General features: G+C 34.3%; 2 protein-coding genes across 3 annotated transcripts in view; one reads left to right on the top strand and one right to left on the bottom strand.

The window, feature by feature from the left end:
* BLOC1S5 (biogenesis of lysosomal organelles complex 1 subunit 5) overlaps window positions 1-25,524 on the bottom strand; it is a 72,288-nt gene that overhangs the window by 22,188 nt on the left and 24,576 nt on the right. For both annotated transcript variants that reach the window (XM_069103520.1, XM_069103519.1), the window contains exon 4: window positions 19,677-19,735. In XM_069103520.1, the coding sequence (XP_068959621.1) occupies window positions 19,677-19,735 (59 nt within the window). The remainder of the gene's footprint in view (window positions 1-19,676; window positions 19,736-25,524) is intronic.
* Window positions 2,129-4,910, top strand: LOC138173431 (small ribosomal subunit protein uS8-like). The gene has a single exon (XM_069103465.1). The coding sequence runs from the start codon at window positions 4,059-4,061 to the stop codon at window positions 4,410-4,412; it is 354 nt and encodes a 117-aa protein (XP_068959566.1). The 5' UTR covers window positions 2,129-4,058; the 3' UTR covers window positions 4,413-4,910.

Raw genomic sequence — 25,524 nt, 5'->3', positions numbered from 1 at the left:
TTTAATCTGCTTGGATCTGGATCACTGTCTAGGGTGGAGGTCCTGGGGTGCATGACCAGTTTGCCAGAGCATGTGGAGGCTTCAGAGAGGGCACCTAACTAAAAGCTCCAGCAGCTGAGAAAACCCCAGCAATTGGGACAAAGCTCCCCTCTCTGGCAGCGGAGTTCTACTGTGGCAAAAAAGCTTAAAAGTCAAATAAATGAGTGGTAATATGAGCAAGTAAAGGAAGAAAAAAAAGCACAGCAATCCAACTTTACACTCATATCTTGGGGACAAAAAAGATCAAAGCATGGAAAAGGAGGAAGACAACAAAGTCAGAACTCCTGTACCAAAAGCTTCCAAGAAAAATATGAACTGGCTACCGGTCATAGGGGAGCTTAAGAAGGATTTTGAAAACCAAATAAGTGAAGGAAAAATTGGGAAGAGAAATGAGAATGATGCATGAAAATTATGAAATGAGAGTCAACAACCTGAGTGAAGAAAATAACACTTTAAAAAATAAGACTAACTCAAATGGTAAAAGAGGCTCAAAAAACCAATGAGGAGAAGAATGCCTTAAAAAGCGGAATCTGCCAGATGGAAAAAGAATCTCAAAGGCTCACTGAAGAGTATCATTCCTTCAGAATTAGACTGGAGCAAATGGAAGCTAGTGACTTTATGAGAAATCAAGATACTATTAAACAGACCCAAACAAATGAAAAAAAATAGAAGGCAATGTGAAATAGCTCGTTGGAAAAACCACTGACCTGGAAAATAGATCCAGGAGAGATAATTTAAAAATTATTGGAGTACCTGAAAGCCATGATCAAAAAAAGAACCTAGAAATCATCCTTCAAGAAATTCTCAAGGAAAATTGCCCTGATGTTTTAGAACCAGAGGGAAAAATAGAAATTGAAAGAATCCACTGATCACCTCCTCAAAAAGATCCCAAAAAGAAAACTCCTAGGAATATTATACCCAGGTTCTGAAGTTCCCAGATCAAGGAAAAATATTACAAGCAGCCAGGAAGAAACAATTTGAATATTGTGGAAACATAATCAGGATAACAGAGGACCTGGCAGCTTCTACATTGAGGGATCAAAGGGCTTAGAATACGATATTCCAGAGGTCAAAGGAGCTGGGATTAAAACCAAGAATCGCCTACCCAACAAAACTGAGTATCATATTTCAGGGGAAAATATGGTCATTCAATGGAATAGAGGACTTTTTTCATGATGAAAAACCCCCAGTTGAACAGAAAATTTGACATTCAGATACAAGAAGCAAGAGAAGCAGGAGAAGGTAAACAGGGAAAAGAAATCATAAGGAACTTATCAAAGTTGAACTACTTACATTCCTACATGGAAAAATTATAATTGTAACTGATGAAACTTTTCTCAGTAAGAGAACAGTTGAAGGGAATAGAAATGTGTGTGTGTATGTATGTGTGTGTATATATATATATATATATATATATATATATATATATATGAATACATATGAATATGTGTATATATGTGTACAGGTATACATAGAGGGCACAGGACCAATTGAATAGGAAGGGATGATACTTAAAAGGTGAAATTAAGAGGTAAGAGAGGAATATGATGAGAAGGGATGGGGAAAGACAGAATGGGGTAAATTATCTCATATAGAAGAGGCAAGGGAAAACTGTTACAATGGAGGGGAAGAACAGGAAGGCAAAAGGGAATGAGTCAACCTTACTTTCATTGAATTTGGCTTAGGGAGGGAATGACATACACACTATATAGGGTATCTCACCCTACAGGAGAGTAGGGGGGAAGGGGATGAGAGAGAGGATCATGGAAGGGAGGGAAGGCTGGGGGAGAGGGAAGTTGGAAGCACACGCTTTTGAAAAGGGACAGGATCAAAGTAGTGAATAGAACAAGTGGGGGAGGTCGTCTAGGAGAAATGGGAGGGAAATATAGTCAGTCTTTCACAATATATCCACTATGGAAATGTTTTACATAGCTACACATGTACAACCTATATTGAATTGCTTATCTTCCCAGTAAGGGTGGGTGACGAGGGAGGAAGGGAAAGAATCTGGAATTCAAAGTTTTAAAATCAAATGTTTAAAAATGTATATATTATTAGTATTATTATTATTTTACATGTAACTGGGAAATAAGATATACAGGCACTGGGGCACAGAGATCCACCGTGCCCTACTGGAAAGTCGGAGGGGGTATGGGGGAAGATATGGGAGAGAGCAGACTGGGGGAGGGGATATTCAGTGGGATCGCTGTTTTAGGGTGGTGGGTAGGGGAAAAATGGGGAGAGAATTTGTAGCTCAAAATCTTGTGGTAATGAATGATGTAAACTAAAAATAAACATAAAATTTAATTCAAAATAAAATAAAATAAATATAAAAATATTATTACATATACAACATAGACCCAATATACTCCAACTGGTCTACCTAGTCTAAATTCTGCACTACAAAGTCTGGATTTAGACGTCTCTGGAACAAAGGATATGGCAGATTTGGGGTTTAACACATAACTAGTGCTAAAAATGAACTATTAAAATATGGTCGAGTATTTAAAGTTCCTTAAAAAACAGGCAAGGGGAGAAAATCCCACAAAAAAGTTACTTTGTATTTATCAAATGCATACTGAAAAGCTGGTTTCAAAATGTTAAATACTCATAGTTGGTGAAAGATAATAGAACTAATTGCATATAATGTTAACTGTAAAACAGACTCAACCAAATGATACATAATAAATTTTCACAAATGACATAAGTGGATTTCATACAAATAACAATAACAAATAGTTGTTTCTCATGCTCTATATTCAAAGATGTTAAGTTCTTTATAAAAATTACCACCGGGGGGTGGTTAGGTAGCACAGTGAATAGAGCACCAGCCATGAAGTCAGAAGGACCTGAGTTAAATTAGACATCAAACACTTAAAACTTACTAGCTATATGACCTTGGACAAGTCTTTTAACCCCAACTTCCCTGACTTTCCCCCTCCAAAAGAAAAAAAAAAAAAGAATAACATCAGCATTTCTGAGCTGACTGAAAAAAACATGAAGCCAAGAGTCATATAAACTTAGATGATCAGATTAAAGCATACTTTTTATAAAGAAAATTGCTGTCACCTTTTGATTAGTTTTGCCATTTTCCCTTTTTTTTCCCCAGGGGGTATATGGAGCATTTAGCAACTCTGGTGTTAGGGTCTGATGAGCCCTTTTCAGGGCTGCTCATCTATTTTTGGCATCTACTTGTCACCCAGCTCTCACCTATGAATCCAAGAAGCTGTAGTATGTGAAGTGGCCACACATTGGTAAAATCATCTGAGCACTTGGACTGAATCAGGGTGAGCTTAATCAATGGGCCTTAAACCTGCTGATGAGTTAGGGAGGTGTCTACCCCACATATGTGAAGACTTCCCCAGTGGAACGGGACAGATGAGAACAATTTGTTCTGACAACAAAGGTGGCTGAAGCAGGTGCTAGAGGAGTGCTTAGAGCTTGGTCAGACATCAAAGATGCCAAGTGCATCCACTGCATTGTCAGTCATTCTGACTTTTGTGTTGCTACTGGACTTCAATAACTATGGAAGAGGTTGATGACTTTATGAAACTCTTCCCCACTTAAATCCAATTTCATGTGCAAGTCAAGATATCATCCCATTATGTCACTGGTCCTCTTTGAAAGTGAAGGATGAACAACAACAATAACAGCAGCAATTTTTTCCATCTAATTCATTCTGGTAAGAGGAGATAAGCCTAAAAAGATGTGATATTAACAGTCGGGGGCCCTCTAGCATTTTTAAATAATTAAATTTTGAAAAACAACTATTCTTATACTGTTCATTTCCTTTTATACAGATCACAGAGCATTGTACTTGGGTGGGACAGATAGCAGAGGTCATATAGACCAGCCTATAAATGGAAAATAATCCTTCATAACAGTTCTCTTGCAATTGCCTGATTTCTCCCTTCTATAATATAGGGGAGCCTACTACTTTCAGTAGCATTCTTTTTTCAGATAGCTCTAATTATTAAGAATTTTTCTAGCTCTTTCTGCCATCTTGCAGCGCTGCCACCATGGTGCGCATGAATGTCCTGGCAGATGCTCTCAAAAGCATCAACAGTGCAGAAAAGCGAGGAAAACGCCTGGTTCTCATTAGGCCGTGCTCTAAAGTAATTGTCCGGTTCTTAACTGTGATGATGAAGCATGGTTACATTGGTGAATTTGAGATCATTGATGATCACAGAGCAGGAAAAATTGTTGTGAATCTCACCAGCCGATTAAACAAGTGTGGTGTAATCAGCCCCAGATTTGATGTTCAATTGAAAGATCTGGAAAAGTGGCAGAATAATCTGCTACCATCCCATCAGTTTGGGTTTATTGTGCTTACAACCTCAGCTGGCATCATGGACCATGAGGAAGCAAGATGAAAACACACAGGAGGAAAAATCCTGGGATTCTTTTTCTAAGAATGTAAAATATACATACAAATAAAATGCTCTAATGGACAAAAAAAAAATTTCTATACATCAAGACTAAATTTGACTCTTTGCCACTTCTATCCACTGCTCTAGCTCTGACCTGTGAAGAGAAGTAAAATATGGTACAGTGAAAAGAATTCTTAGCTTGGAGAGCTGAATTTGGGATTCACAGGACTTAAATATAAATTCTGGCTCTTCCCATCTATGTGGCTGATCAAATCAGTTAACCTTTTTGATATTTAGTTTCTTTAACTCTAAAATGAAGGAATTAAACTAGATAATCTCTAAGGTCCCTTCTAGCTCTAACCCTAGGATCCTACTCATAAGAAAAACAAGCCAAATTTCTCTTCCATGTGACCAACTTTTATTTACTTGACTCTGGCCTTTTTTTCTCCTAGTTAAATAAATACCCCTAATTCTTTTTTTTTTTTCCTTTTTGGAGGGGGGAAGTTAGGGCAATTGGGGTTAAGTGACTTGCCCAAGGTCACATGGTTGTTTTTTTGTGTTAAGTGTCTGAAGCCACATTTGAACTCGGGACCTCTTGACTCCAGGGCTGGTGCTCTATTCACTGCGCAACCTAGCCACCCCAATATCCCTAATTCTTTCAACTGATCCTTATATGGGAAGGACTCAAGGTCCTTTTCAATTCCTATTGTCTATTTCTCTGGCATAATAACATCCTCCCTAAAATGTGGTACCCCAAATCAAATACAACATTTCACTTTTTAAATAAAAGCAGACATATTGAGAGGAAATATGGAAAAGCCTACTGTAGGAGCAGCAAATTAACTGAATGGTTTTAAACTGCTTAAAGAGAAGAGTCTCAAAACAATTATTTCTAGTCAGTAAGAATAAGAAGTAAAAGTAATTTATAGTAGAAAAACACAAATAAGAATGTAAAAACTAGTCCAAACACGTAACGTTTGTCTTCTATACTTCTTTCCTTAAAAACATAATAAAGATATATTGTTTTATAATTACCAAATGCTTTTGTGCTTGTAATTTAAGTTCTACTACAAAACTGCTTAAGAGGTAGTATAAGTATTATTTCCATTCTACAAATAAGGAAACTGAGATTCAGAACAATTAAGTGATTTGCCCAAGGTTAGTGGACATTCCAGGCTTGAACCAGGTTTTCTAACTTCAATTCCACTGCTCTTTTCACTAAATTATGTTGCCCATTAAAAGAAAAAAAAAACCTAGTTTGCAAATACAGAGAAATAGTGAAAACAAAAGTCAGCTAAGTGATTTTCCAAAGTGGTCTAATATAACAATAATACAATAGTCACTCACATCTGTATAATGGTTTAGGATTTACAAAGAGTTATCTAATGTTTTATTCATATAAAAGTTATTTAAAATATTAGCTGTCATATTTCTATTACAATCGCTAAGCATAATTTTATTAAAACTCCTGGACAATTAAAACTGGAATTATACTAGGTTAGAATATTCCCACACAAATGCACCAGGGAAGGGGAAATTTGGACACCACCTATATCTCCCTTGAGAATGGTAATATATTCATAAGAGTCAATGATTTTAAAAGATGCCTGTAATTCCCATTCTTTCATTACTCTTGTTGCCAGCATACAAAAATCCAATGTTGGATTAGTGGCAATTTTCTAGTCATAAATCAAGTAACTAGGGAATGTGTATTATTGTTTTCCTAAATATCAATTGTGGGAAACATGATTTTGTAAGAATGATGTTTATCACAATTCACTTCCCACAGAATTCCACAAACTGTCTTGACATTAAAGGATTCATAATCAATGCTAATATTTTATTTTACCTCATCACTACTCCTGTCTTTATCGTATATGTAACAAAGTGAATCAAATTATGGAAGGCAATGAATAACATCAGTTGTCAGTTTAAAGTTGAGGTCAGTTTTGCTTTGCATATACTAATTTGGAGTATTCCAAAATGATATAGACTAATAATTCAATTTTCATATTTGAATGTCTTATATTAATGTATTTTGTAGTTCTCCGGCAAAGCCATGGTTTTAAAAGAACCACAGAAATGGCTACTAGTAATACTTTAAAATCCTTCAAGTATAGATCAATTATCATCTACAAATGTTCTTTAAAGCTGGCAGGAGACACTTAAGTATCTTTTCTGAATCAGTCAGTTAAATATTTATTAAGGAAAAACAGCAGGAACTTAAGAGAAAAAATGTACTGACCTGGAGAGAGAAAACAAATTCAGAGATTGAGAATGAATGACAGAAGAGACACAGCACGGGATCTCTATTAACCACAAACTATATAATCTGTCAATGTGTCATATTTATTCTTTCATTCTTTAAGAAAAGAAGATTGATTCTGAAATTGAATTTGATTCACTGATTCTGAAAAAATTTTATACTGTAATTCCTCATGTCATATTTTAATAGTATGAATCACTACTACTTTTGTCTGACCTCTAACTGAAAAAAAAAATTACCTATACAGCTCTCCTACTGAGTTAGTCTGTTAATATTTGGAATAATGACAATTAGAGTAGCTTCTTTAAAATCTCTATCTCATGGATTAACTGGAATTCCCAAACAAAGAGGCATAACCAGTTCTGTGTATTTTAAATAGCTGAGCTTTTAATAGAAATATGACTGTACATTCTTGGCTAACAATCCTTCTATAATAATTTCTGTAAGAAATAAATAGAAAAAATCATGAACTTCAAAAGCAGAGAGACCCATGAAGTGAAAATTAAGCATGATTTTTACTATTTCTTAGGATCTCTTTTCATTGTATTAGTTTATCTTTGAAACTGTAACAGAAGTTACTAATTTGAAGGCCCATATAAGTTTTATTATTACTAATTTACAAGGTAAGTTGATATTCATGTAATGACTACCTTTGTCTTAAAAATTAAGCTGGGAAATAAAAATTTTATCTGTCAGAGATGCCATTTCATGTGAGTTTGACAGCTTTAAGAAAAACTATTTTGGACATCTTAAGCAAATTACTTGCAATTGCTTTAGCCATGGCTTAGAGAGTGTTTCACTCATAATTATAAATCTTCTCTTCAACCACACAATATTCTCTTCTTGTTATTCTCTGGTATTGGACTGTAATCAAAATTTTATACAAAAAGTAATACTGGTTAATATATAATAGTGAAGAACACATGATACTAAAAGGGGTTATGTTTACACTTTGGACATGCATTTGAATCCCTCAATCAGGAATCATGTATACATCAGATATTATGCTGGGTGCTAGGGATAGATACAAGGACAAAAGTCAAACAGTCCCTTTCTATAAGGAGCTTATTTGCACATCTATAGGTGCTCAAGTATAGATGAATCATGCATCTGAGCATGTATGTCGGAATTTTATACATCTTGAATTTCATAAACAAAACATACAAGATAATGGGGGAAGAAGAACATGTTGTACAGGAGGCAGAGGTGATTGATCTCAGTCTTGAAGAAAGACAAAGATTCCAAGAGGCCAAGGGAAAGTGGGAGGGAGCTTTACAGTCAAGGCTTGGAAGACAGTCAATGTAAAGGCACAGACAGGTGAAAAAACAGCAATAGAGTGAATGGATGGTGGTAGCCAGGGAAGAAAGAAAAAGGTTCAAAAGAGGGATGGGTTTTCAGGAAAAGACAATGGGTTCTATATTGGATCTAGGGATCATAGGGTCATGAAGCTAGAGCTGGAAGAACCATTTAGTACAAATACTCACCCTACAAGTGAGGAAACCAAGGCCAATGGATATGAAATGTCTTGTCCTATATCACACAGAGAGTAAGTAGCACAACTGGAATTCAAACCCAGATACTATAACTCCTGAGTAAGAGATTTTCTAACTCCAGTCTTTCCATTGTGTACCACACCATTTACTGCCGAGATAACTACAGAATTTCCAGTTCAAAATGTCCAGTGGGCACCGGTATGTGGGACTAGAGCTTAGGTACAAGATTAGGCTCGAATAAATAGAGGTGGGAGATTTGCACAGAGATCATAATTAAATCCATGGAAGGTGATAAACCAAGTGAGTGTACAGAGAAAAAGGATCAAGGAAGAATCTTAGGGTACATGTACAATAAGAAGTCATGACGAAATGATGAGACTCTGAAGGAGTGATGTAGTCATTTTAACTCAGGAAATCATTAATTTTTCTCAGCCTTAGTTTCCTCTTTGTAAAACAAGCAGGTTGGACTAAAAGGATTTCTAAGGCTCCTTTTCAGATCTAAATCCTATGGCAATCATATGTTAGTAAGACACAATAGTACTGAGACTAAGTCTATGCTGTGAAATTAAAGATTTGTATAATTACTACTTGTTCCAATACGTTATTTCTATGTGGGCTCTAATGATTTTAATAATTTTTATAACAGTTTACTTAAAAGAAATAATTTACCTTGATTTTATGTAAAATCTCCACAAAAGTCCTGTCTCAATGTCTCACCTGGTACAGCAGTGCCAAGTAGTGCTGAAATGCTAAATTAGGAGGATACAAAATCTAAGGGTTCCTACTAATTGTAAATAGTTTTCCTCCAAATTGTAAAGACTGAATAACAAACTGTGTTTGTAATCTGAGGGGTATCTAGCTAAGTTGGGTCACTAGGTGATAGAATTTTTTTAGATATGGAAATTTCTGACCATTTTATAAGGCATAAAGCAGTTGGTTATAATCTGGGCTGTGGATGGAACACCCACACTGATAAAATCACTGATATACTAAAATAATATAAAGGTAAATATATTTATAATTTAATAATTTGCTTTTTAGGCACCAGTGTCAAAGAAACTATTATTTTCAATTCTTTGTTTACTCTAACAGTCACAGTTTCCAGATCAGAGGGTTAAATGAAGTAAAAGAAGGGAATTTATGAAAAGGCCCTTAACTATTCAGCAAGCATTTTACACACTCCAGTTCACTAAAAGCAAGTTGTGCTAAACTTTTAAACTTATAAATAAACAATTACTTAATAAAATCATAAGTGGATTTTTTCCTAGTTAAAATTAAATTACTGGGCAGGTAGGGGGCACAGTGAATAGAGCACTGGCCCTGGAGTCAGGAGGACCCAAGTTCAAATCCAACCTCAGATACTTAACACTTACTAGCAGTGTGATCTTGGGCAAATCACTTAGCCCCAATTGCCCTGCCTTCCCCCCTCCAAAAAACAAACAAAAAAATAAATTAAATTACCATACAATTCATCAAAGATAAAAAAAAAATTCATCTTATTGAGGCAAAATGATGTAAAAGAAAGTAAACTGGACTTGGGAGTTATAAGACGTAGGATTAAACCCCAATTCCAATATGTACCCTCAACTCTACAAAAATGGGAATAAAAATACTGTTCTACTGACATCAAAAGGTTATCATTTGGAAACCATTTCGTAGTCCAGAAACATCAACTTCTATCAGTCATGGTGGACTAATAATAGATTAAATTAATAAACTTTTAGCTAATTTTTCTAAAAACGAAGATACATCAATATACATTTATCCATATTTTATAACATTTTCTTCTAGTAAGCAACACTTTAGTGTTCCATTTAGTTAAAAATTCCATCAGCTTAAAGGCCTAGATGAATATCCGAAGCTACCTTTATAAATAAGGAGCAATAAAGCTTTGTGGATCCCACTAGTAAGAAAATATTAATCAATTAACAAACATTTACTAAGCACTCACAATATTCCAAGCCCTAAGGGAGCTAACCACTGGAGACACAGAGAAAAATGAAACAATCCCTGCCCTCAATAGTTTACATCCTAATGGTGAAGACAACATGTACATATATGGGTACAGTATATACAATACATACAAAGTAAATACAAAGCCACCTTAAAAAGGAAGTTACCACTAGCTAGAGGAAGAAAGACTTCTTGTAGCAAAAGGCGGTATTTGAATCAAGTCTTGAGGGAAACTAGACATCTAAGAGGCAGAGGTGAGGAGGGAGAGCACTCTAGAAATGGAGTACAGCTACAAACACAAAGACATGGTAGACAGAGCATCACATGTGAGCAACAGCAAGTAAGCCAATATAGCTGGATTGCACAAGGTGAAGGTTAGAAGTAATACAAAGGACAAGAAAGGACCAGGTTGTGAAGACTCTTAAATAATAAAAAGAGGAGCTTTTATCTGATTCCATAAATTTAAATAACTAGGGCCCACTGGAGCCTGAGTAAGGGACTGACACAATCAGACCTGTGTTTTAGGAAAATTATTTCTGACAACTATGTAGACAATGACGTAGTGGAGAGAAGGCAAAGAGACCAACTAGAAGGTTATTATAATAGTCCAGGAAAGAGATAATAAGGGCCTCAACAAGAGTAGTAGCTGTGTGAGTGGAAAGATAGGGACATATACAAAAAATGATAGGGAGGTGGAAACAATATTTGGCAGCTAATGGGTTACATATGGTAATACAAATATGTAAATATCTTTTTTTGGTACCTAACTTTTCTGGAATGCATCAAATACAAAAAAGCAAGGCCAAACTATAAAGAAATAGCATTCCTGGTTTAGCCATATTTCATGAGCAACAATGATGGCTACTGGGAATCAGAAAAACATTTGTACTCAGATCTTTGCTTGACTCCTAGTTCTGATATTTAATAGTTATTTTGACATATAATCTAATCCTCATCATATCAAGTTTCTTCATCTTTAAAGATAATATTCATACTGCCTACAATATAGGGTTGTACACAATGTATTATTTCTGAGTCTCAAAAGACTAACTGCTAAAAATAGATACTGCTAATCTATTATAATTGTTTTCTATATTACTTTTAGCTCAACAATCAAAGAGAAATATACTTCTGAACATTTTTCAATTGGAATTCAAGTCATTACACATGCCTTGAATTCCAACTGAAAAATGTTCAAAACTGGTCTGTCTTTTACCAATGAAATATTTCCTCTTTTTTAAGGTATATTACAACAAGATATTTCCGGAATTGATATTCATATTTCTTTTGCCTTTTTTTTTTGGTGATTATGTTACTTCTTTCCTCAGATACTGACTTCCTATTTAACTAACCAAATAAACTTCCAATTCCTCTGCCTGGTATTCAAGGTCCTCGAAATTCTGGTGAGATCTTTCCTGTCTGTTTTTACTTCATATTCTTCCCTAAAGTCCTTCTGTACTCTCTGCTGTACCCAAAGTAGACTACAGCATGTTCTGCGCTTTCCTGCCTCTGGGCCTTTGCTTTTTATACCATACCATCTCCCAGAAATGGACTTCACCCACTTCATCTGTTGAACCTATTCTCTAAAGCTCAACATAAATGACACATTTCCCTCTACAAAACATTCTCTAATATCTCCATTTAATAATAACCTTTTCTTTCTAGACATCACATAGTACTTTGTTTTGCAGCTTTCTAATGATATTTTATTTTTGCTCTTTTTTTGGAGGGAGGAAGGTAAGGCAATTGGGGTTAAGTGACTTGCCCAAGGTCACATGGCTAGTTTTGTGTTAAGTGTCTGAGGCCACATTTGAACTCAGGTCCTCCTGACTCCAGGGCTGGTGCTCTATTCACTGAACTACCTAGCCACCCCTCTAATGATATTTTCATGTATTATTTTGTAGAACAGTTGTCTGTGCACGTGTCATGTATCTCCAAGAGACTGTACGTTGTCTAACAGTAGGGGCCATGACTAATTTAAATTTTGTATTTCTCCCAGAATTAAATATAGTGTTCTGCACACAGCAGAAGTACTTATTAAATGTTTGTTCAACCAAATTTTCCTTTAGGATAAAATATAAACTGTACTGCTTTGCTGTTAAAACCCTATCAACCTAGTTCCTCTGGCACTCTGAATCTGATCAAACTGGTCTTTTCTCTGTTCCTCATACATGCCACTCCACCTTGTATCTCTATGCCTTTCCAATGGCCAACTCTATGCCTAGAATGTATTTCCTACTTACCTTCTCCTCAGAAAATTCCTCTTTTTTCTTTAAGAAGTAGTACAAGTGCCATCGTCTACATAAAGCCTTTCCTGATTCCCCCAGTTGCTACTGCTCTCCCTTCCAAACCACCATATATTTAACTTTTTTGTGTATATTTGTATTTATTCTTTATATTTATGCTTTCTACATTTTTATATCTACCCGTTTTGTCTCCCATTAGGTGTAAGCTCATTACAAGAAAGGACATGTTCTTAGGTCTCCTGCATCTAGTACCTGGCATGAGTAGGCACTTAACAAATATCTGATTGGTTGACTAAATTAAGTGTAGATTTTCATACCTATAAGTTCAATACACATGACATGTAACAACTACTTTTCCATACTGTTTTATGCATTAGCTGAGAACAATATATTCAGGACATCCACATGACAGCAAACTTAATTTACATACATGTGTCTTACATAATATGAAAATCTTTAAAAAGATGACTAACGATGTTGAATTCTGCTGTTTATGTATTTTCATCACAGGAGATGTGAAGATACTTTTTAGGCACTAGTGGCCCTAGTGTATACATGATTCAGACATTAATAACAGAAAGGAATCATTTTTATAGTATATCAGTAACAATGAATTAGAAACGTTTTTGCCTAAAGATATTTCATAGATCACAAAAAAGTTTTCCATTTGTATTTTTATTAAAAAGAACTGGTTTTTATATATTTTCATATGTTTTTTACTTGCTGGTTTCTTTGTTCCTCAGTGACCACAAGGTCTAGTTATTCAGGAAATGTTTACTAACTCTCTAACTTGGGATGTGTCACCACTTCCCTGTGCATAAGTCAATCCAGCTGGAAAACTGGTTAGATAGAACAGACTTATTGTAAATAATATTACTGCTCTGAAAAGATACCCTACAATCATTAAAATATTTTAATCTACTTATTACAATTTGACTGTTCTGGAGAAATAATTTCTTAGTTTCACAAAAGGGGCAGTCATGTACAAAAAAAGTGAAAAAAAAACCATCTCTAGATATTTTGGAACTGTATGTTATAAGAGGAAAGAATTCAATTTAAAGTCTGAGAAAATGCTTTGTAAATGTGTTTGCATCCTGTGGTTAGAGCATCTAAACTCCTAATTACTTTTAATGAAATGAAGATTTATTAAGGGAGACAGTTACAAATGCCAAACATATGTATGCCAAACATAAATCTATCCCAGTGGGATTACAACAGAAACTTGTTGATAAATGTTATCATAGCATCACAGAATTTGAATCCTATTACTAACTTTAATGATAGGCATTAACTACAGTGTAAAACTTCTAAAAGAGGAGACAGAAAGATAGGCTGTTTCATGGTTTAGAAATGGTCCAGGTAGACTCTGCTGCTTTAGAAAAACTTTGGGCTCAGTATTCTTTAATAATATTACCTGGGTCTAAAGTGTGTTTTTCACTCCCTCGACATGATACAATTAGTAATATTGAGAGTGAAGGAGGAAGGAGGGCTATATTTCAGGGACAGTGGTTTGGAAAATAAAATATCTGTGAGTTTAAGAACTAAACTATTTGGCAAAATACATTATTCAGAATCTCCCTTAGACAACTGCTTTCACCCATTCAGTACTGAGACCAAGACATGGCCAAGAATTTTTAACAATCCATAGCACAGAAACAAATTCATTATATACATTCAGCACAAAAAAAATACAGATCAAAAGTATATACGTACATATCTACATATACACAATCTTTATAGCATTTATTGTGCAGTATATAATTGCAGGACTTTAAAATAAGATGAAATATTTTGTATAAAAATGATAAGAGGATAAATACATAAATAATATCAAAGACAAAGAATGATAATTCACTACATGTGAGATAATGTCAAGCACTTTGCAAGCTTTAAAATGCAATACAAATATTAGCTTCTATTGTTATATACACGATATTATAACAATTATTATAGCTATCTTTATACAGTGTTTTAAGGTTTGCAAAACTCTTTACTAATATTATTTGATGTTATCCTCACAACAGCTCTGGGAGGTAGGTACTATTATTATCTCCACACTACAGATGAGGAAACTGAGGACAAGATTAAGTCACACAGCTAGTACCTGATGCTAATATAAATTACTTATTGGCAAATACCTCTCTATATAAGAAACCCTTAATTTTAAAATACTCTAATAATCTCAATATAAACTTCTAAATAAAATTAATTTTGAATAATTAATAAGTAAGCATTCTATGTGGCATTCTTACAGTAGGAATAAAAATTAAGAAAGAAATAAAACAAGGCAATTACAAATCAAAAAGTAGAAAATCACTGCTCCAAAAACTGTCTACCATTCTTGAACATTTTCTTTTCAAAATAAAACCTTTGTAAGGATTCATAATTTTGGGGGGTACTTCATTACCCATTATCAGTTTAAACACAACACAACTAAATCATACTGGTTTCAACTCCACAGAATCATCTTTACAATTTGCTTCCTGCAAAATGAGTTTTGGGATTTCATTTATGTAAAAAAAGCAAACATTATTAGAATGTCATAAAGTATTCTTTTGCATTTAAACATGAAGTTTCAAATAAATATATCTCAAACTGAGAAGCTTGATAAAGATACGCCTGGCTCAAGATTGATTCAATGTTGCTTTTTATCAGAATTCTTAATATTTTAGTATAAGTAAAAGTAAATGCTCCTTTCACCATTAAATTTTAGCTTTTAAATTTTAAAATAGTCAGAGGGATTTTGTTCCTATGGGAACTAATTCAAGAGGATGAATAAAAGATACTTAATGATCCTAATGCCCTGCTCTTTGTCCCAGTTACCTGACCTATATTTCTAGAGGTAGCATTATAACCTAGAGCTCTTCCCCCCCTAATATTCTGACTTTCACTTTTTAATTGGGGCAAATGTTAACAACGAGACAGAACTTTTAATTAGGCAACAAACTTTATTCTTAATCCTTTTATTTTATAAAACAAGCAAAAGGCAAAATTTTATGCATCATAAATAAGAAATTATTTGCAACATTTTGGATCACCCATGATTTTCTTTCCTATTCCTTTAGCAAGATTTGAAAGGACTGTTAAAACAATCTCTAAAGTAGGCTTATAGATAAGTTAGAAAATTTCTTTGAAGCATTCCACCCTTCACATTTTTATCAACTTACAAAATCAGTTTGTCCTATCCACACTTACTTCATTTTCCATGTCTGTCTCACTATAGTCTCATACCACCATCAAGCAATCAATCAACATTATATCCTATTCTTTTTACACTGTTCTTTGTGTTGTGACATAAGAAGGCACAAATGTCTGCTTCTTTCAGAATTCTCTCCTCATATAATCTGATAGTTGGACAGGATCTTGGAAGCTATCTAGTGTAACCTCCTACCCAATCCTTTCTAAAACATTATGAATTTACAGCCATACAACCTTCACTTGAACCTTGCTACTTCTGCAAGCAATCCCTTTACTGGGCAACTCAAAAAATTAGTTCTTCCATATACTGAACTGAAATGTGCCTTCTTGCAACTTCTAACCAATGCTCATGCTTCTATCCTCTGGAGAACCAAAGAATTAGTCTATTGCCATTTTCTATATGACAGCCCTTCAGATATTCAAAGACAACTGTCCTACTCCCCAGTGTTTTCTCTTCTCCGGATTCAAATATCTCCAATTCCTTCAAATACTCATTTGATAAGAATTTTTTATTTCTTGTTATCCTGACCACATTCTTCTGAAAGTACCCAAGCTTATAAACATCATGTACAACCCAGAACTAATCACACTTTAAGTGTGGTCTACCCAGAGCTGGTTATAATTCATTCAAGAAGTATTCATTTAATGTCTACTGTATAACAAAACCTGTGCTAGATAAAGTAGAACATATAAAGTTCATATCTTTTTTTGGAAAGTCACAGTATCCAACTGTATGGGGTCAGATTAATGTGTGTGAGAGCAGTACTACTCAGTGGGATGTTTTGTACATCCTATTTCAGGACCTATATTAAAAGACTCTCTTTTAAAAAAAGAACGTAAGAATTTAGACAAACATTCTTCCCTTGCGGAATACTAAGGGAGAAATCAGAGGTAGAAAAGGAATGAGACAAATATGCTGCTTCTAGTGGAGGGAGGTGTCCTGTAGGAAGGGTTGGGCAAGTCTAAAAAATTACAGAGAAGTCAAGGATGATGAGCACTAAAGAAAGGTCATTAGATTTACAAATTATGATAGCACTAGTGTCTTTAAGAGAGCAGTTTCAGTATAGTACTTAAGGCAGAAACTAGAATGTAAGGGGGCAAAGAAGTAGAGGCATCAGGTATAGAAATTTTTTTCAAGAGATATAAAAGGGAAGGGAAGGGAAGAAGTAAAGTAGGACAATAGCTGTACAATGGGGTTCTTAGTTTGATGTAGAGAAAAGAAAGCCAGACTTGGAATGAGAAGAGCTAGGTAGGAGTTCTGGCACTACCACTCTCTAAATATATGACTTGAAAAAAGCCATTCTTCTTTGGGCCTCTGTCTGTACATCTGTAAAATGACCTCTAAAGTCCCTTAAGTTCCAACATTCTGTAAACACCATCATTCTAACAATGAAGCCTATGACTACATTATCTTTTCCAACACACTACAAACATACTGAATTTGTTAACTAAGACACCTAGGGTTCTTTCATGTGCATTTCTAATCAATATAAGTCAACTCCACAGTGAAAAAAATCATATGGAAGATTTTATATTTATTCTTACTAAATTTCATCTTATCCAATTTAGCACATCATCATAAAAAAATCAAGATCATTTTGAACTTTGATTTCACCAAATAGATTTTCAGTTCCTCTTGGTTTTGAATCATCTCAAAATTTCATAAACATGACTTATATGCCTTCATTCACACCACTGATAAAAATGTTCAACATAACTGGGACAAGGACAAAGCTCTCTGATATGCCATTAAATACTTTCAACTAGGTTGACCCTGAAATTAATTTGAAGTAATTCATCAACTCTGGATTACCACTGTTTAAACAAGGGCAAATCCACCCAATGGTACTATAATACTGTACCATTTCTCCATCATACCCACAAACATATCACAAAACTTTGCTAAATACAATAGCAACATCAAGGTAGTACCATGATCAATTAACATAATTAATGATCTTATCAAAACAAAAGAAATAAAGTTAATTAGGCATAATTTGTTCTTAGTGAATCTTTACAAGATATTAGTAGTCACAGTTTTTTTCTCAAGTACACTCAAATTATCCATTTAACAATCCATTATAGAATTTTTATAGGAACTAATAAACTCAAGCTTATTTATGAAACTACCTTTTTGAAAAATTGGAACATTTCATATGTACACACATGCATATACACATATATATTATGCATGTAACACTTACTGATAACTTTTCCTTCACATTGCAGGCATTTTCTACCTCCCCTACCCTGAATGAAACTCCTCTTGTGACAAAGAAAAACAATGAAACAAAAATATCAAATAGTGATAATATCTAACAATGTAGATGATATTCTTCACGACATTACTCAAAAAATTATAGGCACATATATGATTTCTTTTTATTTCTGATGATATAATTTGAGCCTGGAAATTTTAATTTAAACGGGCTACTGATTCCTCTCTTAGGCTTCAATTTTTTCTTTGTTATCTTACCCTTTTTGGTTAGAACACCACTCTCCTTGATGGCAAAGATGGAAGCAAAATAGTCAAAAGAATTCTGCCTTTTCTCAGTAATAAACATGCCATCTTCCTTGTAATTAAGAAAGTATAGATTATACATGATGGAATCAAAATATATTCTAAAAGCCTGAAAATGTGCTTTAATTATCCTCCTAGATGCTCATAGGCAAGTGAGTATGTAAGTAGTTGACTTCACTTAGTCATTTCTCAATCAAACATCTAACAAAGAACAACAGAGAACAGTCTACCACCACTTTCTAGTGAGTCCTTATCAGAAAGGGCTGTTATTTGATCTGATACACCCAATGTTCACAATAAAATAAAGATCAATTATACGGCATGCAGCAGCACTATGTCTTCTTCCTGGCTACCTCTAAGAGTCAGTGGTTGAAAAACACTCTTCATTCAAGACATTCAGCAGCTCCCCCTTAACCCAGTGCTCAGGTCAGAGTGATGAGTAACTCTCCAACTTTGCTTGAGTAATACTGATCTTTTTTAAATATATTAATTTTCTTCAAACTTTCATTTCAAAATTCAGGAGAATTTTATATCTGCCAGACATGATAAAAGGTTGAGGTGAGTTTTTTATCTTGGTATTATCTCTACACTGAATTATCTCAACACAGAATTCTGCAGTAAGAAATCTTTAGCCCTGGTTCTCAAAAAGAAGTAAAATTCAGCCCAGTGGAGTTGATTACTCTATTATTTTTTTGCTGGTGGCAGTATTAAACCATTTCAAAATTATTACCTTCCACTGCTCATTGAAAACTAAATTCCAAAGAAATGAAAATGTGAAGATTGTATGGGGCTTTTTTTTTTGGTATGGAAGATATTTCCAGAGTGACTTTCATACTTTCAACATGATTGTATAATTTTAAGTTGTAACTTTGTAAATTGAGAATAAAAACTATCTGGTAAAATTTATGAACATTTCAAAGTAAAAATACAAACTATTATAAGATGCTTACGTTTTTTCCAAATATGAATTTAGTTAAAATCTAATTCACATAGGCCAAGAACTGCCCAATAAATGATTCACATCATCCTATAATATATGCATTAAAAATGCCTCTGCAAGCATGAAATGCTTCCTTTTCTACAGGGAATATACATAAGAAATTTTATGTTTCTGGCTAGCAAGCAAAGATTTACATTGCCATTCTGGTGTTTTTTTTTTTCCATGTAAGCCTTATTTTCTCTCTCTCTTTCACATGAGAAATACCACTTTTAAGAGCAAAGGGGAGAAAAGCTAAAAGAAAAAAAGGCCCTGCTTCTTAGCATATGGGTAAGTTAGGCACTTCTACCTCTTTTCAGGATCCTTTATCTAGAGCAGGAATCAGCAAATTCCAACCACTGCCAATTTTGTTCAGCTTTTAAACTAAGTATAATTTTTATATTTTGAATACAATAAAACTTTATTCAAAAATAAAAAGGCCATTATTAGCTCTCTGGCCGTTTGTCAACCCCTACGCTAAAGAATTATTTCATCATCTTAAAAAATTTTTAAATGACTAATAAGATGGACAAAAGACAAATTTTTGTTAATATTTTCAGTTGTAATGTGATAATATGTTAAGTCTAAGATATATATCCTTTATTTGATTTTACCTTTCTTTGTTCCTGCTCCTTCTGCTGAAGTTTATGGACTAAATGGCTGGCTGCTTGCACTGCAATAAAATAGAAAGTGATTGTCAGTCTGAGTACAGGGAGAAAAATAGATTCCTACAATTTTAGAGTTGAAAAAGATAATAGAATTCATTTAGTCCATTTTTGATTCAGAGAGGAAGACTGAGCTACATTGAGAATTGAATCAAAAAATATTAATAAGGCCTTTAAACTATTGTAATATCACTGTATATTTTGCAAAGTATATAAATTTGGCAAGAAAATATTTGACTCTGTGTGTGTGTGTGTGTGTGTGTGTGTGTGTGTGTGTAGGAAAGTCACTAAAAACCAAAGCAGAAACTTCATTCTTTAAGCATTCTATTTAAAAATAATTTTTTTTTTTTTGCTTTTTTGGAGGGGAGAAGGCAGGTCAATTGGGGTAAAGTGACTTTCCCAAGGTCACACAGCTAGTAAGTGTTAAGTGTCTGAGGCTGGATTTGAACTCAGGTCCTCCTAACTCCAGAACTGGTGTTCCATTCATTTCACCACTGCTTTAAGCATTCTAGAAACCAAATGGATAATGTACTTATAAATTCCTTTAATTATATAACTCTCAGGATCTAGAAAAAAATATAAAATGCCTGATAAGTTAATATTAGAAGTCAATATTTTTCAATCTCTTATTCATATTTCTTTTTCTATTCCAATTGTCACAATTCTAATCAAACAATCTCTTCACACCTAGACTAATCCAAATTTTCAAACTGTTCCCCCATCTTTAGTCTCTCCCTCTCCAATTAATCCTGTATCCCATAGCCAGATCATTAATTTTATTAAGTCACAACTGCCAATAGTATCAAGTTCTGAATGCAGTCTATCATTCCAGGACCTCTATCAATGAACTCCCCAAGTTTCTCACTACCTTCAAACAATACCTGCCACTATTTTATCTCCTTATGCTTAAAAACAACTTCTGTGCCTTTGCTCAAGCTGTTTTCTCCTCCCTACCAAAAATCCTTTTTCTTTTCCTTTCTAGAGCTAACACTTTTCTCAGTGGCTAGCTCAAGGTTCATCTTTGCATGAAAGGCTCTTTTAGTATCCTCATCATATAAGGAATTGCTACTTATTCTAAATTCCCTTAGCACTTATGCACATAGATTGTATAACATTATGTAGCAGTTATATATTCACTGAAGATTATTTCATATATCTTCAACTCAGATCATACTTTGCTTGTGAGAGACCTTGAAATAACAGTTCTGGAAGAAAAAAATTAGAAAGAGGAAAAATAGTTTAGAATGGAAGGCAGAAACTTTACCCAAGATACAGACTCCCTGAAAAACAGAATGAAGCAATCAGAACTCAATGAATCCACAAGACAAGCATATTTAAACAAAGTCAAAATATTTGGCAGGGGTTGGTGGGTGGAAGCTGGCAAACAGAAGAAAATGCATGGTATCTATAGACTATCAAAAACAACTACCCTGGGAAATGTCAATGAGAGATAATTTAAGACTTATCTGACTCCCTGAAAACCAAGAACATACAAAGAACTTAAACAATAAATTTCAAGAAATAATAAAAGAAAACTACCTAAATGTATTATTGCCAGAAAGCAAAATAAAAACAGAAAGAAAGAAGAAATCTCAAACTGAACACACCCAGGAATGTCAGTTAAAATTCAGAGCTTCCAAATCAAAGTATAAATAGTTCAAGTACACAGAAAGAAAGAGTTTAAGTATCAAGGAATCATAGCCAGTATCAAGCAAGACTTGGCAGCAAGTACATAAAGGAAAGAAAATAACTCATCCTGCAAATTTCATCTGCAAAGATTCCACTCCCCCTATCCCAACAAAATATAGAACTAGAATACAAAAATCCTGAGGTAGAAGAGAAAAAAATCAAGATAAAACAATAATGGAAGTATATATAAAAACTCTAAAAAGCAAGAATAAAGATAGAATGTAAAATTATAATCCAAGGATAAATCTTCCAGAAAAACATGATTAAAAAACATATATCATATTTCAGAAAAATCATACAGGAAAATTGTCTAGAAACACTGTAAATAGATGGCAAAGTACTGATCAAGAGACTACAGAAAACCAATGGAGGGGCGGCCAGGTAGCACAGCGAGTAAGAGCACCTGCTCCAGTGTTGGCATGACCTGGAGATTGAATCCCGGGCTCAGACAGTCAGCACCACACCCAGAAATAACTGGCTGTGTAACCTTGAGCAAGTTACTTAACCCTGATTGCTTTAAAAAAAAAAAAAGAATTAAAACATGAAAACCAATGGAAAAATCTAAAGTTTAATTCACAAAAGAAACTTTATAGTCAAAATTCAGAAATAGAAAAAACAAATATTGGCTACTGCCAAGAAAAAAAACAAACAACACAAACCTTTCACATGCCAAAGAAAACCAATCAGAATAGCACAAAGCCATCCCTCATTTACAAGAAATCAAAGGAACTGAGAATCAGTATGAAAAGTAAAAAGTAGTTTGCTCCACAAAATTTCATATACTGCAAAGCTGAGCTTAGTCCTCAATAAAAAAAAAAAGTGGAGATCCAGCAAAAAAGGAAGAATTCAAGCCATTCTTTCAAAAACTCCCAGAGGTAAGCAAGGATATTCAACATGCAAGCTCAAATAAAAATGTTTTAAAAGGTTTAGATGAAAGACTAATAAATGAAATTAATGTTTTTGAATATGTAAAACTGATAGTTCAAAGAAGCAGATGGGTATCAATAAAAACACGAAATAACCAAATTAACAACATAATCAGAAACAGGAACAATTCAATCTCAGAAAAAGAAATGGAACAAGCCCTAAAAGGGCTGCCAAAGTAAAAAAACAAAACAAAACAACAAAAAACACTCCTGATCCTGATTCGCAAATGAATTTTACTAAAGATTTAAAGACACTAATATCTCTAATATTTTCACATATGCAAAAAGATTTGTAATCTCTCGTAAATATCCCCCAATGACGCAGATTATGACCCATAGATTCCTACCCATCTGTAATGCCATGTACAGAAGCTTGCCAGAAAAACTACTGTGAATAGCTTTTTTTTTTAAGGTTCTGATTACCCAGTACAGTGATCACTCTATTCCATAACAAAAGCAAAACATTCATGGAAAATCAAGGTACAGCATAATTCAAAATACAGCATTCCCCATATTTCAACTTATCACAGAAAATCACAACATAATATTCACAACATAGTCTCAAAGTAAAATGGTCACTCAAGTTAATTCAATCAGTCACAAAATAGTCACTCTTAAGTTAATTCAATCAGTCACTTATCAGTAGTATCAAAGTATATGTCAAAGTCTTCCACTCTTGGGGCAAAGTCTTGATTAACTCAATCAGTCACTTAATAGTAACAATAGTCAAAGTACTCAAAGTACAATCAGTCACTTTTTCAGTAAAGTCTTACTAAGTATCATACACAAAACCCTCCACCACTTAGGTCACTAGTAAACTATAATTCTGTAATTACTCAGTATCCAAGGAGAGGTCTTTTCTTTCTTTCTTTTTTTTTTTAAAGCAATCAGGGTTAAGTAACTTGCTCAAGGTTACATGGCCAGTTATTTCTGGGTGTGGTGCTGAGTATCTGAGCCCGGATTTGATCCAGGTCATCCCGACACTGGAGCCGGTGCTCTTACTCGCTGTGCTACCTGGCCGCCCCGAGAGGTCTTTTCTTCATCTTGACTTGGGGTCTGTTCTCAGATTCCCTGGATCCCCTTCTATGGTCCCAGATTCTACCTGGATTCAATGGCAGAGAGCTCCCAGCTCCTTGACCAGCTGTCTGGGTAGGTCCTGCTCCACATTGGCGTTGACAGGGTCTGGTCCATGTCAGCTCCTTCACTATTTCTGCTCCAAGGAATTCAAGGCTCAACCAAGGCACAAACAAACAAAGTTTCAGCATCCCAGTCATGCTTTTAGTCACTTGGGCTCCTGGCCTTGGCTCTGGCCTCCTGGCTCTGGGATCCTGGGTGCCTGTTCAGAAGAAGCTCCACTACCTCAAGTTCTCAGGACTCAGTTCTTCATTCTTCTGTAGCTGTTCTGCCACCAGATCTCAGTCTCAAGGAAATTGTGACTGTGCCTCTCTGGGGCTTTTCTTATATACACAGTATTACCTACTTCACTTCCTTCAGCCAACTTCCTGTTACATCAGTAACAAGGGGCAGGAGTTCATACCTTCTGTTCCCCCAATCAGAGGCTTGCTCAGTTACTAAGTATTAAGTACCTGCTACTTTTGCCAACACAAAGGGATCTTCAAATTCAAAATTACATTACCATTACACCATCCTAAGTAAATCTTATCTTCATCCTCTGATAAACTTGACCTGCACTCATCCAAACTGCTAGCAACCTTCTTCACTTTTTCCTAATATCACAAAAATACCACTGGAAGACACAGACTGTCTTCTAAGTATCTCTTGCCTTTGCCAAGGGACCAATTATCTTTTTTAAACATCCATTTTCTTGACAAAATCCTTTATATCAGTTCTTTGTAGTTTTTAATGATTATAAATTTCAGTCTGCTCACATTTACCAAGCATCCCCAAATTATCCTGATACTCGGTTTTGAAATTTTCCAAAGGCAATCCAGTTTGCTATTCTTGTTTTAAATTTGGGGATCATTCATTCCTTCACACTGATAGTCCAGGATATATGTTATATATGTGGATATAGATATATATATACACATAAACGAATGCATATGCAGATAGAGTATCCCAAAAGCATAAAATTTTTGGGATACCCTGTATCATACAAATACTTATGTATACCATTATACAATATATAATAAAATATTATATAATCATACCATATTATTGTACTTTAATGTCAAATAATTTGTTACATGTCATTATATCATATATTACATGTGTAATAAGCACACATCATTAGATACTATATATTATATGAAAATGATACATAATTACATCTTAATTATAATTATTGAGATATACTATGTAAATAATGGTACACATAATTGCTATATAATTCTCTATTGATAATGTATAATAATATTACATATGGTATAATTATATATGCATACATATTTTACACATGTATATCTTGGATATATGTATATGTACACAACAGATGAAACATGTATAAATGGTTAGGTTCCCATAGTGGGTGATACTGCCCCCTGGATCATGCAATAACGATCAGGGGTTGAGGGGTGGTGATGGGGATGGTGGTAGTAGCCTTGGGTGCAATTGAGAATCACTGAATAAAAATAAAGGGGAGGTGGAAGCATAAAGAAAGGAGAAGAAAATTTTGAAAAACAGCTTGTAGAGTTTCATATGTTGCATGACACAATTAAAGTCATAGTGATTACATTATTTCCCAAATAAACACACAAAATGCAAGTTATAACTGAAAAGTAGTCAAGTCTGCTGACAAATCTTAACAAGTAAGTGTTGGAAGATGAGTGTGGTGTGCATTGTTGGGAATTTCAGCATGCACTGGCAGGAATATATGCATGTAATGACTTGTTTACAATATGACAATACAATTACATGAAGCAATATTGCATCATCAAAATTTCAATGCAGGAAAAAACTCCCAAGTGAACAAAATTGTTCAATTTGAGATACATTATTTATTATTTTTTAAATTTTATATAGTTTTTGAAATTACATACATTTCAAAAAAAGAAAAGTTTAAAGAGTTAAAGAAAGTAGATTTCCAAGGGGATGCTGAGTAATTTTTTTTCTTTGAAAAGGGAGAAGTAGACCAAATAAGTCTGAGAACCTCTGGATTGTAAATGAAAAGATAAACAAATAATGGCCCTTGGAAAGAAACAAAGAAACATTTCCCTCCCCTC

Source organism: Petaurus breviceps, unplaced genomic scaffold (assembly GCF_028583685.1).
Source record: "Petaurus breviceps papuanus isolate PSGF00001 unplaced genomic scaffold, PetGlider_PUasm1.0 582, whole genome shotgun sequence".
Classification (NCBI taxonomy): Eukaryota; Metazoa; Chordata; class Mammalia; order Diprotodontia; family Petauridae; genus Petaurus; species Petaurus breviceps.
Note: the sequence above shows the minus strand (reverse complement) of the source record. Positions and strands in the feature narration are given on the sequence as shown.